The 19167-nt window shown below is 35.1% G+C and overlaps 2 protein-coding genes and 1 pseudogene across 2 annotated transcripts; all 3 read left to right on the forward strand.

The window, feature by feature from the left end:
* The first annotated feature begins 547 nt into the window (after nt 1-547).
* On the forward strand, nt 548-1695 carry LOC131807214 (KRR1 small subunit processome component homolog; annotated as a pseudogene).
* A 6664-nt stretch (nt 1696-8359) lies between these two features.
* Nucleotides 8360-12695, forward strand: LOC101896445 (esterase B1). Its single transcript, XM_005178634.4, has 5 exons — nt 8360-8611; nt 8675-8942; nt 9066-9216; nt 9276-10012; nt 12166-12695. Exons 1-5 carry the CDS (start codon nt 8601-8603, stop codon nt 12637-12639), a joined length of 1641 nt encoding a protein of 546 aa, XP_005178691.1. The 5' UTR covers nt 8360-8600; the 3' UTR covers nt 12640-12695.
* A 137-nt stretch (nt 12696-12832) lies between these two features.
* LOC101898009 (esterase B1) lies at nt 12833-17543 on the forward strand. The gene is made up of 4 exons (XM_059118098.1): nt 12833-13360; nt 13418-13736; nt 16132-16282; nt 16342-17543. The coding sequence occupies exons 1-4, from the start codon at nt 13314-13316 to the stop codon at nt 17541-17543; spliced, it is 1719 nt and encodes a 572-aa protein (XP_058974081.1). The 5' UTR covers nt 12833-13313.
* The last annotated feature ends 1624 nt before the right edge of the window (nt 17544-19167 follow it).

Raw genomic sequence — 19167 nt, forward strand, 5'->3', positions numbered from 1 at the left:
AAAACGGGGCCATAATCCTCAAAATACCGGTACCGCTATATTGGGGCTGTCGTAAATTTTTATATGATATTTTTTGTGGGAAGATTTGCAACCCTATCTAAATTCAAAATACCGAATTACAATCAATTCGATTGAAAGTCAATTCGGGCTATCTTATAAAGTAGATGAACATTTATAATTCTCGCTTCAAAGACTTACCAAAAATCTTCAAACGTTTTTAATTTTGATTTGCCATTTGCAAACATCAAAGACATAGAAACGTAAAGACTTGACAAAATGCATTTTGGAAAAATAGTTTATCGAAACATATGTAGGGGGCTTCTGGCATAACAGAGGCATGTAAATAATAAAAACGCGAATAAGAGGGAAAAGGTGCCCCCTACATATGTTTCGATAAACTATTTTTCCAAAATGCATTTTGTCAAGTCTTTACGTTTCTATGTCTTTGATGTTTGCAAATGGCAAATCAAAATTAAAAACGTTCCAACTGCTACAAAGGAGGAAGAAGAAAAACTTGACAATAACGAAGGTACTTAAAGTGAAGTGACGATTAGGGTGTGGCAGTGAATCAAAGGAGCTTAAGCAAACAAATGAACCCTTCGAAAATGCTTGGGCCATGAAAATACCAGCCTTCAAGCCAGTGGATAATCCAAATGGACTGGTGGAGGAGAGTTAATTTGCCACACTATTCCCGAAATATCGTGAGAGGTATTTGAAACAAGTCTGGCCATTGGTACAACAAGCTGTTGCTGAATATTATCTGAAAGCTGAACTGGATTTAATTGAAGGCAGTATGGTGGTGAAGACAACACGTAAAACCTGGGATCCCTACATTGTCATCAAGGCACGTGATATGATTAAGCTAATGGCTCATAGTGTACCCTTTGAACAGGCCAAACGTGTGCTACTGGACGAGATTGGTAGAAAGAAAAATTCTTCAAAAGACATCAACGTTTAATTGGTCCCAGTGGTGCCACTTCGAAATCCATTGAACTTTTAACTGATTGTTATGTTTTGGTTCAAGGTAACACGGTCTCGACATTGGGTCCCTATAAGGGTCTACAACAGGTTCGTGATATTGTCATCGATACCATGAACAATGTGCATCCCATTTACAACACCAAGGCAATCATGATCAAACGGGAACTTATAAAATATCCAAAATTGGCCAATGAGGATTGGTCGCGTTTCCTGCCCAAATTCTAGAACAAGAATATCAGCAAACGTAAACAAACCAAGGTTAAGAAACAAAAGAAGGAATACACACCATTCCCACCGGCACAACCCGAAAGCAAAATCGATAAACAATTCTTCGGCTTCGGCTGAATATTTCCTTAGCAAAGAACAGAAACAACAACGCAAGCAAGAGGAGGAGAGTAATGCCAAACGATCTGAGGCTGCGAAGAAACAAGAAGAGAAACGTCAAAAATAGTTTATCCCGCCTACAGAAGATTCACCGTCGTCAGCGGCAAAGAAACGTTCCGCCGATGGGCATGATAATAAGTTGGAAGTTAAGGCGCTTAAAGCCAAGTTGGCCAACGCTAATAAGAAAATGAAAAAGGCGTAGTATAATTAAGCTTTTCAAAAGGATTTCTTTGTAATCGTAGTATTTAAGTTTTATACCTTTCTTATTACATGTACTTTAGTGGAAAATAAATAATAGAGATTTTTTACTGTTTGTGTAAAGAATTGTGATTGAGGTGAATTTTATTTGAAGAAGGATAGTAGATAGAAATTGGAAATATTGTAATTTTTGTAAAAATTGGCTTCGTATATGGAATGATTGATTATTTTTATACCCTTCACCACACTGTGGTACAGGGTATTGTCTTTGTGCATATGTTTGTAACAGGCAAAAGGAAACGAGATAGACACATGGTTCCTTTTGAGAATATGCATAGAATCACGTCTAAGTCGATTTATGCATGTCCGTCCGTCTGTCTGTCCATGTTAAATTGTAAACAAAGTACAGGTCGCATTTATTATTCGAATTGTATGAAATTTGGCACAGCTCAGTCATTTGGCCCAAGGACGAACCCTATTGAAATTGGGAAAAATCGGTTCAGATTTAGAAATAGCTCCCATATATGGCACAACGTACTTAATTAAGCCTATGAGGTGTGCGAAATTTCGTGAAAATAGGTTCAGATTTAGATATAGCTCCTATATATATATATATTCGTCCGATTTAAGGTAAATGGTGCACCAAAGTTCCTAAATATCTTTCGATTTGCACGAAATTTGGCACATCGTACTGAATTCAGCCTAGAATGATGTGTGCTATGTTTCGTGAAAAGCGGTTCAGATTTAGATATAGCCCCCATATATATTTTCATCCGTACTGAATTGAGTCTAGATGTGTGCTAAGGAATTGAGTCTAGAATGATGTGTGCTAGTGTGCTAAAAAAATCGGTTCAGATTTAGATAAAGCCCCCACGTATATTTTTGTCCTATTAACACGAAAATTTGTACACCTCATTCTAGGCTTAATTCAGTACATTGTGCCAAATTTCGTGCAAAGTACAGGGCAAAATTATGATCCGATTGATATGCAATTTGGTAAAGCTCATTTATTTGACCCAAGAACTAGGGTTCGTTCGTTGAAATTGGAGAAAATCAGTTCAGATATACCACTCATATACATTTTCGAACGATATGGTATAAATGGTAAACCCAACCAACATCCAAAGTTTGTTCGATTAAAATTTATTTAAATCGGAACTGATTTCAACCGATTTCAACAAAGCTATATTAAATGGTTTGGTATGTATATGACCATTTATATTAGAACAAATTTAAAACATGTGGTTCAATTGTGTAGCTGTGTACATTTTCGTTTCAATCACAAAAAAACTAGGTATCTGGTACACCATTTAGATGAAATCAGTCTAAAATGTATGTAAGAGTTGTATAATACAGGTGTTGGGCAAATCCTCCTTCAAAATTATAGATATTGGTCCACTTTTTGTGGTAAGAGGTATTATGTCTTTTTGCATATGTTTGTAACAAGCAAAAGTTAACAAGATAATGTTTAGTTACTTTTAAGAATATACATAGAATACGTTTGTCTTCTGTCCGTCCTTGTTAAATTGTAAAAAAAGTACAGGTCTAATTTATGATTCGATTGAGATTAAATTTGGTAAAGCTTATTTGTTTGACCCCGGAACTAGGAAATTGGACAAAATCAGTTCCGATCTAGATATACCACTCATACACATTTTTGTCCGATTTGATATAAATGGTAAACCCAACTTCCAAAGCTAGTTCGATTCATTATAGGCTCAATTTTATACGTTGTGAACAATTTCGACTTAATCCGACAAACATTGGGCCTTAGTGCACCATTTAGGAGAAATCGACCGAAGATATATATGGGAGGTATATCAAAATTGGAAACGATTTCAACAAAACTTAACACATGTCATTATATGCTGAATTTGATACGTTGTGCAAAATTTCGTCGCAATCGGGAAAAATTTGCGTTAATTAGTGCATCATTTAGGAGAAATTGGCCGAAAATATATATGGGAGCTATATCAAAATCTAAACCGATTTCAACAAAACTAAACACACGTCATTATAGGCTCAATTTGGTATGTTGTGCAAAAATTCGTAACCGGAGAAAGATTGGGCCTTTAGTGCACCATTTAGGGAAATCGGACGAAAATATATAGGGGAGCTATATTTAAATCTGAACCTATTTCCACCAATTTCAATAGGGTTCGTCCTTGGACCAAATAAATGAGCTGTGCCAAATTTCATCTCATTCAGATCATAAATGCGACCTGCATTTGGTTTACAATAATACATGGACAGAGGGACATGCGTAAATCGACTCATAAAGAGATTCTTATTCGAGTGACTTACGACTAAACAGTTCCGATGTTTTGAAAAATATTTCATTTATTTTTGCTTTGATTCATTGCCTATATATAAGGTCTACCGGGAGGCGAATTCATGCCTTAGTTTTCCTGTGCTGTCAAGCGTTTACATCGCGAAAAATCAACCATAACAAGGTAAAAATACAAAATATCTTTCGGAATATCACAATAGTATTATTGTGCACGTATACTTTTGTTGGAATAAATATATTTTTCGTATATTTATTCTTCGAAAAATTAATTTTGACATTCAATGAAGACTACAGCTGGCCTTACCGGCAAACCATATAAACAAACCTTGACCAATATACATCACATATATCGGCAATCTATGCAATTTCATGTCAAACTTAGGGACTTTGATGTTTATTTACTACTTTTTAACATAATGTAAACATGTATGGCAAAGCTCGTTTGTATTGTTTGATAACGGCGCTAGTTTGTTTGATAACGGCGTTAGCATCGTTTGAGAACGGTGTTAGTGGCCTCGGAAAATTTTCCGAAACACGGCAACTCTGCCCAACATAAAATATTTAATTTTATAAAAAAATTGATATTACCGATGTATATAAAGGTATTTCTTTTACATAAGGAATAATATTAAGCAGATATTCCTAAAAAGCAATCAAACTCAATTTGTATATAAAATGTCCCCAAAAGTTGAATGTCCCCAAAACTTCCGCTAGATCTATAATTTATCGGGGACTGTCCCCAAAAAACTAAAATGTCCCTAAAAATATCATTGTATCGAAAACCAGAACTACCCAGAACTATCGCTGGACATATATATATATATATATATATATATATATATTCTGGATCAGAGTAAAAGTCTAAGGCGATTTAGCGATGTCCGCCCGTCTGTCTGTCCGTCTGTCTACCTGTCTGTTGTAATTACGCTATCTTTCAAACGAATTGAGAAAGAATCCTAAAATTTTGCAGATGACAGAATTAAAAAAATAGGTTTCTTCTACAGTAAAATTTATTGCAATTTCTAACCACGATAGCTTTGAGGTATATTGTAGATTCCAGACGGATTTTCAACCAAGTTAGTTTAAGAAATATTGGGGTTCAAGCTATTAGATGATATAAATCCTCCCGGCGGAACAGTTTTTAAAAAATATCTTTGCATCGTGATCCTAGAGCTCATTTCATCTCGATTTTTGTTATATAAAAGATTCCTGCCACTTACACTAATTTTTTATTTGATGTCCGATATTCTGTAGACACCTCATAAAGTTGTTATAAAACACTTTCATACATAAAAAATATCTATTCCCCATATTGCGGTGGCACCTGATATTCGCTATTCGAAATTTCAACCGAATTGGCGGAACTTTTGCATATAATATTTGTGATAGGTTATGACATAATCTTCTTAAAGACGCTCATAGGTCTGCTATCGATTTTTATAGAAAAAATAACTCAAACGTTAGGCTCTCAATGGGATGCAAATTGTGTACCTATTCTATTATATAGGCTGCATAGGTTATCTACAAACAGAAATAGAGAATGTAATAAATATAATATTATCTATTGGTACTATTTCTATCAAATATCATTTACTTGTCTTCTCTTACATATAATAGACTGCCCCTAGATCTCTCAAGGGTTCGGGAATTGTAGCTCCTATAATCCCAAAGATTAGGCTGGTTATACAAGGTCAAAAGGTTAAAGATTCTTTATTACTTGAATGGAATTCTATAGCCAGAGTGTACATATTGATCATTTGCTCAGAGCCTACAACAAAAACTCGACTTTGAGAAAAAAAAAATTGTTTAATTTATTTTTCTCCAACAATTATTGAAAATATTTTCAAATAATTATTTTTGTAATGACTTATGTATTGTGACATGAAATATCTCACATGCGCATAAAAAAACTATTCCACTGCGATATCTTTGGAAAAACTTACTCATTTTATGGTTTTATAAAACTCATTAAAATTAGATATGAACACGACAATGATAACCTATAATTCATTTAACCATTGTCGGCCTACATTATGTTGCGGTCTGGCTGTGTGAGTGTCTAGCGCTGATAAGAATGTTAATGCCAGATACTAACAAAACAAGAAAATCAATGTCAATATCGCAAAGCCAAACTAAATTTCTCAACAAAAGCGTTCTCTCATGAAATATGTTGCTCTCAACACTCAATATGTTCAGTCTGAATATTTAACAGCTGATATTGTTTACGAAACACAGACGATAAACAAACCTAAATAACAAAATTATCAAAACAAATAGAAGTGAACACAGTGAAATAACAACAAACTATTGGCCATTGTATAGAATGCATATTATCGCTTTTGAATGAGTAACGCACACGCCAAGAGAGCGGGTATGGTGTAAAATATCTGTGAGTTAATAAAACCTCAAAGCGATTGAAAGAAATGAGTGCGATATGCATGGCAAGAGAGTAACAACAAATGTATTGCAGTTCAGTGTTGGAAGTTGGTCGTACATAGTACCAAAATTACATACATATAGATTTAACTAGTAAGGGAAAGTCAAAAGTCGGGCGGGGCCAACTATATGATACCCTCCACCGCTATGTATACTTAGTAGGGCTCCCGTAACAAAAGAATATCAACATTTGGCTTTAGAGCAGTTACAGTTTGGTTTCAGAGGGAACTAATATATGGGAGGCATATCCAAGCACGTGCATGAAGTGTCTCTAGACCAGGGGTGCTCAAGAAGAAATATCTGTTTTCAGTCAAATTTCTCTTTGCTTATTTAAATCAAGAACAAAACAGTGTTAAGTCATTATTTATACAAATATTTTTTATTCATTTGCTTTATAAACTATTTTGGCAAACATTCGTGTTTAAAAACAATTAAATAGAACAGTAAAATATAAAGAAAAACAGAATTTTAATTTTCTCTTAAATTATCTCTTTTTTCTCTTCATGTTCTAGAACACGGTTTTGAGCACCCCTGCTCTAGACTGAATTCGGTCGAATGTACCAAAATTTAGGACTTTTGGACTGATATTGCCCATTTGGTGCACAATTAACCTGAAATCGGTTGAAGATATGTATGGGAGCTATATCCAAATCTAAACGGATCTTGATAACGAGGTATTTCCGAGATCTATAAGATATCTGGTACCAAATATCATTGTTGTCGAATGCATATTACGAATGTGAGGATGAAACACATATATGGGAGCTATAGCTATATTCGAACTGATTTTCACCAAATTTGATGTACTTGCTTCTAGACTAAATTCGGTCGTATGTACCAAAATTCAGGACTTTTGGACAGATATTGGCCATTTGGGGCACAATTAACCGGAAATCTGTTGAAGATATATATGGGAGCTATATCTAAATCTGAACCGATCTTGTCCTAGGGCCAAACAAATATTATTTGTTTGTGGGTGGTTAGAGGACAAATAGGACCCATATAGGACCTATATAGAAACTTTTCTGCCCGACAAAGGCAGAACTATCAAGTTCAAAAAAAAACCTTTCGAAAATGCTGCTAAAATCATCAAAATACCGAACATCTGGAGTTCCCCTATAGGGTGGGATATAGGTAAGCATGGATCTTTATAGAAACTTCTCTATCATGCATCTGTATAAAAGCAATTCAATTGGAAACTGTGACGAAATAATCAAAATATGTACATTTCTATGGCAGGTATAATAAAATATTGACCTATATATACCACTTTCTGACTGATATGTTGATATTCACAAAAAAAACTTTAAATCGGATCACAGACTTGCTCGATTTCAATCGCAAGTGAAACTCTCTTCCGAGTGGGAGTGCTCAAAAAGTTTGGGGTTTAATTCTGAGTTTGCTCCTCTCTCTTTTGTAGGGGGCTCGAATTACTTTTGCCTGCAAAGTGATTGTGGGAGTTTGCTTTTGTTTCCAACATACATACCAATAAAATAACTGTATGACAATAACTAAAAGAGAATCAGCTCGATCCCGAGTAAATTATACTTCCACTCAAACACGAGCAAAATACGCTCACATTTATTCGAGTGACATCGAAAATGGAGCATGCTCAATTTTTTTCTACTTCCGCTCGTAGTAGAGCGATTTTCCCCATTCCCAATAAAATCAAAATGTCAGATATACCATGCGTATCACCAAAAATTTAGCCATCTAGGCCGAATACTTCCAAAGTTAGAGTGATATCCTCAGGCAGGCAGATGGACTTTTTTAAATCGTCTTAGAAATGTACGCTGATCACAAATATATTGTGGGCCTTTAATGACCATTTTGATGAGTTACAAACGCAAACGACTAACGCAATATACCCTATACACAATAGATGGAAGGTATACAAATGAAAAAGTGAAAATTGATTAATGGGTGGTACAAAAAGGTACCAATATGTACTCATTACATTTTGCCATCACCGACTGGCAAATATTTAAGAGAGAAGCAACAACAGCGATAATATCTTTACAATGTACAAAACATTGAAATATCTTCATGTACAAGCGTTCTGCTTTCTTAACTCAAATTGGTTACATTTGGTATCGAGACTGCAGACTGCGTTAACGCGGAACACGGAAAATTATTATTCAACCATTTGTCGAAGCGGGTAGCGGTTTGGCCACCACATTGATTCATATCACAAAAAAAGTTATTGTCACAATTGAAATCACAACTAAAACCTAGAAAAAAAGAAATTTTATTGGAGACATCACTGTTGACTCATAGCAATTCAATTAATTGAACCAACAATTGTTTCACAATGACAGAAAGGTAAGCAAATCAAAAAAAAAAGTTTCAACGAAAAAAAAAATATCTTTGCAAAAATATTTGCAGTGAATTAATTGTCAAAACTACCTTGGGTCCCATCAAAGGCCGCCAGTGCGTGGGCGTTTATGGTCATGAGTTCTATAGCTTCGAGAAAATTCCCTTTGCTGAAGTTCCCGTTGGCGAGTTGAGGTTTAGGCCGCCACAACCCAAGCAGCCATGGTCGGAAGTGCTGGATTGCACTCAGCCAGCGATAAAGCCACTACAGAAAAACATGCTCACCAATCAATTTGAGGGAAGCGAAGATTGTTTATATTTGAATATTTATACCAAACAGGTTTGTGGACACATAACGTAATCGAAAAATTTAAGAGAGTCGAATGAGAGAAATTTATAGTTCTCTCAATTGGAAATGGATTGCTCACCATTTTAAAATGTGCTCTTTTGTTTTTTTTTTTAGTTGAAATCAGAGAAACCTTTGCCGGTAATTGCGTTTCTCTTTGGTGGAGCCTTTGAAAAGGGTGATCCAACGGCGGATTTACATGGCCCAGACTATTTTATGATGAAGGATGTTATATTTGTTACCATTGGTTATCGATTGGGACCATTTGGTAAATATTATTTCTTATATTCTTTGGAACAATTAATCAATTATTTTCCCTTTGTTTAGGTTTCATGCAATTCAAAGACCCTGAGTTAAATGCTCCCGGCAATAATGGCTTCAAAGATCAACTTGTTGCCTTGCGTTGGATTAAAGAGAATATTGCCAAATTTAATGGTGACCCAGACAACATAACTCTCAGTGGTGAAAGTGCAGGAGCAGCGGCAGCCCATTACCTAATGTGTTGTCCTTTGGCCAAGGGTCTGTTTCACAAAGCCATTTTAATGTCGGGTAACATACTATGTTCCTGGGCTTATCTGTCCTTGGAAAATATACCCTACCGCCTGGCCAAGGCCTGCGGTTACGAGGGACCGGCTGACAATGAAAAACTTATTTTCGAGTACTTAAAACAACAACCTGGCGAAAATTTACTTAAACCCTATGTAAATACAAAAGAAGAAAATCTCAATGATATGCTATTTACCTTTGGACCTTGCATTGAGCCGTATGAAAGTGATCTGTGTATTATAAATAAACATCCGGAACAAATGTTGGGTGAATCATGGGGTAATCATATACCAGTATTAATGAGCGGCACCTCGTTTGAGGGTCTACTTATGTTTCCCCGAGTACATATGGCACAATTTCTGGTGACCGAACTGGAAAATAATCCCCAACATTGTTTACCTCTGTCGCTGAAATCGAAATATCCTGCGGACCTACAGCGGGTGTTGGGAGGAAAAATTAAGGAGACCCACTTTGGTGATAGACCGGCGACAATGGAGAATGTCATGCGATATTGTGAGGTAATGTAACAAAAATGAATATTTTGAGTCTATGTGAACCCATAATGTAAGAAAAGAGGAATTTACATTCGAATGACTTGGTGTCAGGCGAACTACATAATTTTCAACTGTAATTCAGATAACACATTTAGTATTTATAATCTGAAACACAGAAGGTATATTTGAGATTTTAGAAATGTTTGAATTATTGTTTTCTGAAGATTTGAGTCGCATTTTCGAATTGCAGCCGAAAATTGTGTGGAACAATCCAGAACTTTTAGCCTCTTCAGTTTTTTTAAAGTCGTTTTGCCATTATATTGAAGACATTGAAAGATCTTTAAAATAATGGCAATATTTCAATATAATGGAATACTGAAAAGGATCTTCTATAGAAAAAAATGGAATAAAAAACCTTTTTAAGGTTTTTCATAGAATACCTTTGACAGAAAAAAACATCTCACAGGTCTTCTGGGATATTTGTCAAAGATCCATTCTTTTATTGAAAACCGCTTTGTTGCAGTTGTGCTTTTAAAGTCCTCTCGTCCACTTTGATGGCGTCTCAAAGGTTCCCTGTATGATGGAAGACACTTTAAAGTCTTCCCCTCTACAGGTTCTCTATTCTATGGAAGCCTGTAAAATTCCTTCCAAATGCATTCTCTCCTATAGAAGTGCTATTAAAGCTCATTTTTCTATTGGTTATCTCTCTAAGGTCTTCTGTATTTAAAATGTTCTTCATCCTTTGTAATACCTTTCCTTGGCCAAACCTTTCATTGAATCCCCTCTCTTATAGTAGTCCTTTAAAATTCCTCTCGTCTACAATAGACTCTTAACAGGTTCTCTATAAAGCACCATTCTAAAATTTTATATTCTATCGAAGACCTTCCAAAAATACTTTTTTCTATAGGAGACCTTACAAAGGTTTTCTCCTTTATTGGGGAACTGATAAGTCCCCACTTTTTATAGCAAAACGTTCTAAGGTCCTTTCTCCATAAAAAAAAGTTATTCTCTCCAATGAAAGACATTTCGTAGGTTCTCTTCTCTACTAAAGTCCGAAAGGAATTCTAAATAGTATGGGGGTAAATACTATTTAGAATTCCTTTTGTTTCCTATAAAAAACTTTTCAAATATCCTCAATTCCACAAAAAACCTTTCAAATGTCCGTTTTTCCATAAAAGTACTTATAAAAGTTGCTGGTCTATAATGGACAAATCTCTTTGAGAGAAATCTTCGAGGGTCATATTTTTAAAGAAGGCCTGTAAAAGCCCCCTTTTCGATCGAAGATCTTTTCAAAAGTTTTTATTCAAAGGACAATCTCTCAAATGCCACCCATTTTATGGAAGTTCTTCCTAAGGACCCATATTCTATATAAATCCTTTCTAAGGTCTTCTTTCATGTAGACGATTTTTTAAAATAGAGGACCCTTCTGCCATATATAATTCCTTTCAAACGACCTTTATTTAATAGTCATTTCTCAAAGCTCCTCAATTCCCCAGAATATCTTCTCAAAGTCCATTTTCTATTGAAGATGTTCCAAATATCCTCTACCTATTTGAAAACCTCTCTAAGGTCCTCAATTCTATGGGAAACCTTTCTTAAGATTATTATATTATATTCAGAATATATTAAAAGTCATATATTCCGTGGAAGACATTTTTAAAGTCTTCTATTCTCTAGGACATTCTTTACAGATCTTCTGTACTTTCGCACTCTTTTGAAGTGTCTTCCATTCAGTATACAAACATTTTAAGGATTCCTTTTTTATAGGAGTCCTTTCCGTGGTATTTTAATCTATAAAAGGATTTTTATCGGCCTTCTGCCTGTACAAGATATTTCAAAGGCATCTCAATGCTCTCTCAAATTTCTAGTATTCTATATAAGATCCCCGAACAATGAGCCCAGGCCTTGTAACGTCTTCACTTTCATTATTATCGTGTGATTAATATTAACCCCATTTTCATAATGTATAATAAATTAACACACAACCTATATTTAATTTAAATTATAATTAATTTAAATTATAATAAAATTGTATTTTTATGTTAACGTCATTACATTGTAATCCGGTTACAAATGTGTAATATTTTATGTTTTTTTTTTTTATTTTAAAACGAAAAATATTTAATTTTCCAAATCATTTTTAATTTAATTGATACTCCCTTTTGTTCGACTAACAGTACGCTACCTACAAAATATTTTGGCATCCCATTTTGCGCTTCATCAAGGCACGCACAGCGGCTGCACCCACCTACCTGTATCGCTTTGATTTCGATTCGCCCGACTTCAATCATCAACGCATCAAATACTGTGGCAAACAGATGCGTGGCGTCGCACATGTCGACGATCATTCGTATCTGTTCTATGGCAATTTCTCGTGGAAACTATCCCCGGAGACCGATGAATACAAAACCATTGAACGTATGGTTGACATTTGGTACTCATTTGCCGTGCAATCGAATCCCAATGGGGGGACGATTGAAAAGGAGCTGTTAAACGGCAGTTCCTGGTTGCCGGTAAATCAGACGACAAGTGTTGGCAATCTCAAATGTTTAAATATTAATCGAGACTTGGCAATAATTGATTTACCCGAAATGAAAAAGCTGCAAGTGTGGGAGAGCATCTATGAAGAAGATGTGCCGGCATCGCAATGAATGTGAAAAATGAAAACAAGAAAAAAAAAACTAAATAAAATTTGTGTGATTTTTATTATTTTGTAGAGAAAGATAATCATAAATATTTGTATTATATATACCCAAAATATACAGTTAATTAACTTATATTAAAATTTGTGTTAACTTAATTGAAACTCAAATAACCCGTTTTATATAAATGTGAAATTGTGTAGAAAAGACAAGAGACATTAATTAATTGTAAATTAATGGACTGCAATTTATTATTGTAACTTAATATTTTGCATTTATATTAGATGATTGATAAATTTTTATTTACGACAAAAAAAAAACGTGCTAACATTGTTCTATACCAAAAAACATATGGGATTCACTTTTTGGAGAAGGCCCCAAGAGGTTCAAAATTTAAACCTTTAATGCATATCACAAGATTCTTTACGAAAATCGCCCATATTCTTTCAAATATATTTAAGTATAAATTAAGGATTTTTTTTTTCAAATTTGTTTTTTTTAGGGTACAAAAAGTCAAGCTTGACCAAGCCTTTTTCAAATTTTTATTTTATATTTTTGAATTCCCATCAAGTCAATTAAAATTTATTGTTTTGAATCGTATGTGCACATATACCGGCTGATTACAATGATATGTTACGTCAGTAGGTAAGAAGTGCGCAAATCGAAACGTTTAAAAAAAAGTAATGGAATTGGAGCGAGATTTCGGAAAACTTCTCATATTAATAACAAAGTACAAAAACATCAAATTTCAGAATTGCACTCTATATTTAAATAAGTTTATTTGTAGATATATAAAACACAAATTTTCGAGATACTTAAGAGTCACCCATCATTATGAAATTGTACAGACCAAATATGGCCGAGTACAGGGACGTCAGTGTAAAAATATTTACAACGAATTTGGATTGTATTATGCCTTTGAGGGCATACCCTATGCCAAGCCACCCTTGGGAAAATTGAGGTTTCGTGCACCTCAGCCACCAGAGCCATGGCATGGTGTACTCGATTGTTTTAATTGTAAACCAAAACCGGTGCAGATCAATTTAAAGACCCTGTGGTGTGAGGGATCCGAGGATTGTCTGTATTTGAATGTTTACACAAAGAAGGTAAGGAGTTTGACATTTTCAAACGTAAAATGTAATTATAAAATATACTTATTTAACAAGTAAAAAAGAGATTTAATTTAGGTCGAATCGAGTACGATTATACTCTTCACTAGGATGAAAAATTAAATGATATTTAAGTCGGAAATTTTGGTTAAGGTATTTGAAAAGCCAAAAAAAAGGAAGTTTTATTATCATGTTCCACATTCCGTAACGATGCGAACCCCAAATTATAGTGTATGTGATTTAAAATTAAAAAGGCGATCATAAGGATATTCAAATCGGGCAGCGGATAAGGGTACTCGAATAGTACAAGTTTCATACGAAGTTTACTCTCCCCTTTTTATGCCCTCCACCATTCTATGGAGGGTTTATTAACTTTGTCATTCCGTTTGTAACTCTTCGAAATATTTATAATAGACCCTACAAAGTATATATATTCTGGATTAGCGTTAAATTCTTAGACGATCTAACGATGTCCGTATGTCTGTCTGTCTGTCGGACTGTCCATCGAACGAATTGAGATAAAAGGCTAAATTTTTGCATACATCCATAGTTTATCAGTAGACAAGTTAAGTTCGTAAATGGGCCATGTCGGTGCACGTTTTCGTATAGCCCCCATATAACGGTACCTCCCGATATTCGGCATTTTCATGATTTTAGCGACAGTATTTACCAGAATTATTTCAAATGTCATATTCAGAGTTCGAAATGGGTACTACAGCCTATGACAAAAATGTTTGTATGCAGGCCCACGTCTTCGTATAGCCCCTATATAACGGTACATCCCCATATTCGGTATTTTTATGATTTTAGCGACATTATTTACCGGAATTATTTCCAATTTTGTATTTGAAGTTCGTAATGGGTACTACAACCTATGAAAAATATTGTAAGCAGGTCCACGTCTTCGTATAGTCTCCATATAACAGTTTTCATTTAAGTGGTAGTTTCCGGAAGTTTTTTTTTTTACATTTTCAAGTTCCTTCAAAATGGTAGGGGGTATTAAAAGTTCGGCCCGGCGGAACTTAGCTGCTTTTTAACTTGTTTTTATTGAGAAAATAAAACAAGGGAACTGATGAGAATTGGTACTCTTTGCGAAACCTAGGTTTCACTGCCTTACCCCCTGGTAAACATTACCATCGTTCTCCACTAATAAACAAATGTTGTTTTTATAAAACAACAATAATGGGATTAAGCCTGACCATTTTGCAACAAAAAATATTATGGTATCCCTTACAAACAAGGCAACACTGTTCTATTGAGAACGGAGGTTATTTTTTTAGATAAATTAGAGAAGAAAAAGTACTCGAAATACAGAAAGCGCTTACTCTCAGAGTGAAATGCTGTGGAAAAAAATATTCTCTTCTCTTAGCAAACAGATTTTGATGCTAGGAGGGATCGTGTAAAAAGTAAAGAAGAGAAACAAGTAAAAAAGCTGTAAGTTCGGCCGGGCCGAACTTTTAATACCCTCCACCATTTGGTACAAATTTGACAATTTCCAAAAAAAATAAAATAAAATAAAATCCGTTAAAAATTCTGTTAAAATCTTAAAAATACCGAATGCCTATACGACGACGTGGACTTGCATAGGCAACTTTTGTCATAAGTTATTACAATATTTCAATGCAAAACTTGAAGAAAAATCTGCTAAAATCATCAAAACACAGAATATAGGGGGTACCGTTATATGGGGGCTATACGAAGACGTGGACCTGCACAGGCAATTTTCTGACATGGACTGAAGTATCCATTACGAACTTCACATGAGAAATTTGAAACAATCCCGGTAAATAATGTCGCTAAAATCATCAAAATACCGAATATCGGGGGGTACGGTATATGGGGGCCATACGAAGACGTGGACCTACATGGCCCATTTTCTGTTTTATGCTGCAGCATCTATTACGAACTTCAAATGCCAACTTTGAAACGATTCCGGTAAATAATGTCGCCTAAATCATCAAAAATACCGAGTATCGGGGGGTACCGTTATATTGGGGCTATACGAAGACGTGGACCTACACAGATTATTTCCTGTCTTAGGCTGTAGTATCCATTACGAACTTCAAATGCCAAATTTGAAACAATTCCGGTGAATAATGTCGCTACAATCATCAAAATACCGAATATCGGGAGGTCCCGTTATATGGGGGCTATATGCCTGCCTACTGGCAAAATATACATGTGTGCAAAATTTTAGCCTTCTATCTCAATTTGTTCGAAAGATAGCGTGATTAATATGTATACCCATACCCACATAAAAATACCTGTCATTTCAACTCTATAACTACTCCAATTGTTATTTAGAACGTGCAGGCTCGAAAATCTGTATTTTCACTTTGTGTAGTTTTAAAACGATGTACTTTAATGAAAAAATAATTTTTATCTCATGTAGCTCCAAAGTACAACCCCCTTGCCCGTTATGGTACTGATTTTTGGTGGAGGCTTTCAAGTAGGATTTTACGATTACTCCATCTATGCTCCTGACAATCTTATGCAAAAGGATGTCGTCTTTGTTAGCTTCAATTACAGATTGGGGCTCTTCGGTAAGTATTCCCCAAACCACCTCGCACGAAATGCATAACTTATCCCCCGCCCCATTTAGGCTTCTTGTGTTTCGATGACCCGGATCTCCAAATACCCGGTAATGCTGGACTAAAAGATCAAGCTATGGCCCTAAGATGGATAAAGAAAAATATACACAAATTCAATGGAGATCCCGAAAACATTACCGTTTTTGGACAAAGTGCTGGCGGGGCATGTATCCATTATATGATGTTATCACCACGACTGAGGGGTCTCTTTAACAAGGCTATAATTCAATCAGGCTCGGCATTTGGATCCTGGACCATGACGGATCGTCATGATTGGGGTTATAAATATGCCCGGGTTTTGGGTTATGGTGGCAGCCGCAAATACAAACAAGTCTACGAATATTTGAAACAGCAAAACTCACGCCGTTTGGGCTCATACTACCACTCGCTGTTGACCAAAGAATTAGTGCTGGACCATGTGATTTTATTTTTTGTACCTGTTGTTGAACCTTATATTACAGAAGATTGCATAATTGCCAAACCTCTCATGGAATCGCTGGCCAGTGTCTGGGGCAATGAAATTCCATTGATTATAGGTGGCACGTCCTCCGAGGGATTATTTAGCCATGCTGTGGTCAAAAAACATCCCTATATTATAACTGAGTTGGGGGATTTTGTCAATTTTCTGCCACCGGACTTGAGATGTCTCCACAGCGATCAAGATCTAAAGGAATTTGGAGCAAAGCTAAGACAAATATATTTCAATGACAAACAACCCAACGTAGCAGAAGATAAGTTGACATTTTTGCAAATGTCTAGTCACAAAATGTTTTGGCATGGCTTTCTTCGGACAATGAGGGCCCGCCGCAAATACGGAAGTGGGAGTGCTGCCACCTATTGTTATCGTTTCGATTATGACTCAGAAATGTGTAATCCATATCGTTCCCTATGCTGTGATAGTTCGGTGAAGCAGGGCGTTTGCCATGGCGAGGACATGTCATATTTGTTTTATAATTTTATGAACGGCAAGTTGCCTGTGGGAGGTAAAGATTTCAGAGTAATGCAAAATTTAGTCTCAATGTGGTATAGCTTTGCATTGACATCTAATCCGAATTGTAAGGAGATTGCTCCCGTGCAGTGGGAAGAGGTGAAAGATTTTACTAGACACCTTCGATGTCTTAATATTAGTGAACCCATTGAATGTATTGAACTGCCAGAGTGGGATAAACTTCGGTTTTGGGATGAAATGTATGGCGAGGAGAATTTGGTATAAATAATATTAATGTTTAATTTTTAAGTTTAAATAAATTTGATATATTACTTCAAATGTTAATTAAATAAAATTTATCTCTAGGTCATTGTTGTTTATTTATTATTTTCTATATTTCGTCCTCCGCCATCTGCCATGGCAGCAACACAAGGTCGACATCGGCCTTGTGTCAAAACGAATTAAGATAGCAAGCTAAAATTTTGCACAGATCAGTATTTTGTCTGCAAGCAAGTCATGTTCGAAGATAGACTGTATTGGTACACGATATCGTATAGCCCCCATATAACGGTACCTCTCGATATTCGGTATTTTGATAATTTTACCAACATTTTTCAATGATTTTTTTGAAATTCTTCACAGAGAGTTCGTTCTGAGTACTTTGCCTCCTGTAAAAGAATTGTCTATATAGGTCCACAATATCGAATAGCTCCCACACAAACATACATCCTCCAACCTTAAAAAAATAATATTTTGATGATTTTAGCGACATTTTTCTTGGAATTGTTTCAAATTTGGTATTTTAAGTTGGTAATGGATACTACAGCCTATGACAAAAAATTGCGTATGCTAGTCCACATCTTCGTCTAGCCCCAATATAACGATACCTCCAGATATTCGGTATTTTGATGAATTTAAAAAAATATTCACTGGAATTGTTTCAAATTTCGTATTTGAAGCTCGTGATTTCTTCATATAGCCCCCAATTAACGGTACCTCCCGATATTCGTTATTCTGATGATCGTAGCGACATTATTCACAGGAATTGTTTTAAATTTGGTATTTGAAGTTCGTAGTGGATACTACAGCCTATGATAGAAAAAATTGTCTGTGCAGGTCCACGTCTTTGTATAGCCCCCATATAACGGTTCCTCCCGATATTCGGTATTTTGGTGATTTTATCGATATTATTCACCGTAATTGTTTCAAATGTGGTATTTGAAGTTCGTAATGGATACTACAGCTTATGACAGAAAATTGTCTGTGCAGGTCCATATTTTATTATAACCCCTTTGATACCTCCCTATATTCGGTATTTTGATGATTTTAGCCACATTAATCACCGATTTTTTTTCAAGTTTCTAATTTGAATATTATAATAGCTTATGACAAAAGTAGCCCTTAACAGGTTCATGTCATCGTATAGACCCTAATATAACGGCTACATTCGGTACTTTTAAGATTATAATAGAATTTTTAACACTTTTTTTTGAAAATTGCCAAATTAATTCCAACTTAAAGAACATACAGCTTTTTAATTGCTTTTTTTTTTTTTTTTTTTTTTTTTTTTTTGAACAAAAAATGAGAGATTTGTGGAAAATAAAAAAAGAAAAATTCTTGGAAGTCTAAAATTCAATGATTCAGAAAGTGTTACAAGTTCATCAAAAGTATCCGCGAATCCATTTCGTCTATGTTTCTTAAAAATAGAAATAACATCTTAAATAAGTCATTATCTTGTTTCCCCTTCTAACCCACCTCCTCAAATTCACAACCAATTTAAGAAATTCATTCACAAAAATAAAACATCTCCAGCAATTCGTCAAGCCGTCAACGTTCATGAACGTTAAGGCAAATTGAATTGCATTTTCTTCTGTGACATTATAGCACTTTGCAATATTGTCATTTATCT

The sequence above is a fragment of the Musca domestica genome, unplaced genomic scaffold, assembly GCF_030504385.1.
Source record: "Musca domestica strain aabys unplaced genomic scaffold, Musca_domestica.polishedcontigs.V.1.1 12, whole genome shotgun sequence".
NCBI classification, from domain to species: domain Eukaryota; kingdom Metazoa; phylum Arthropoda; class Insecta; order Diptera; family Muscidae; genus Musca; species Musca domestica.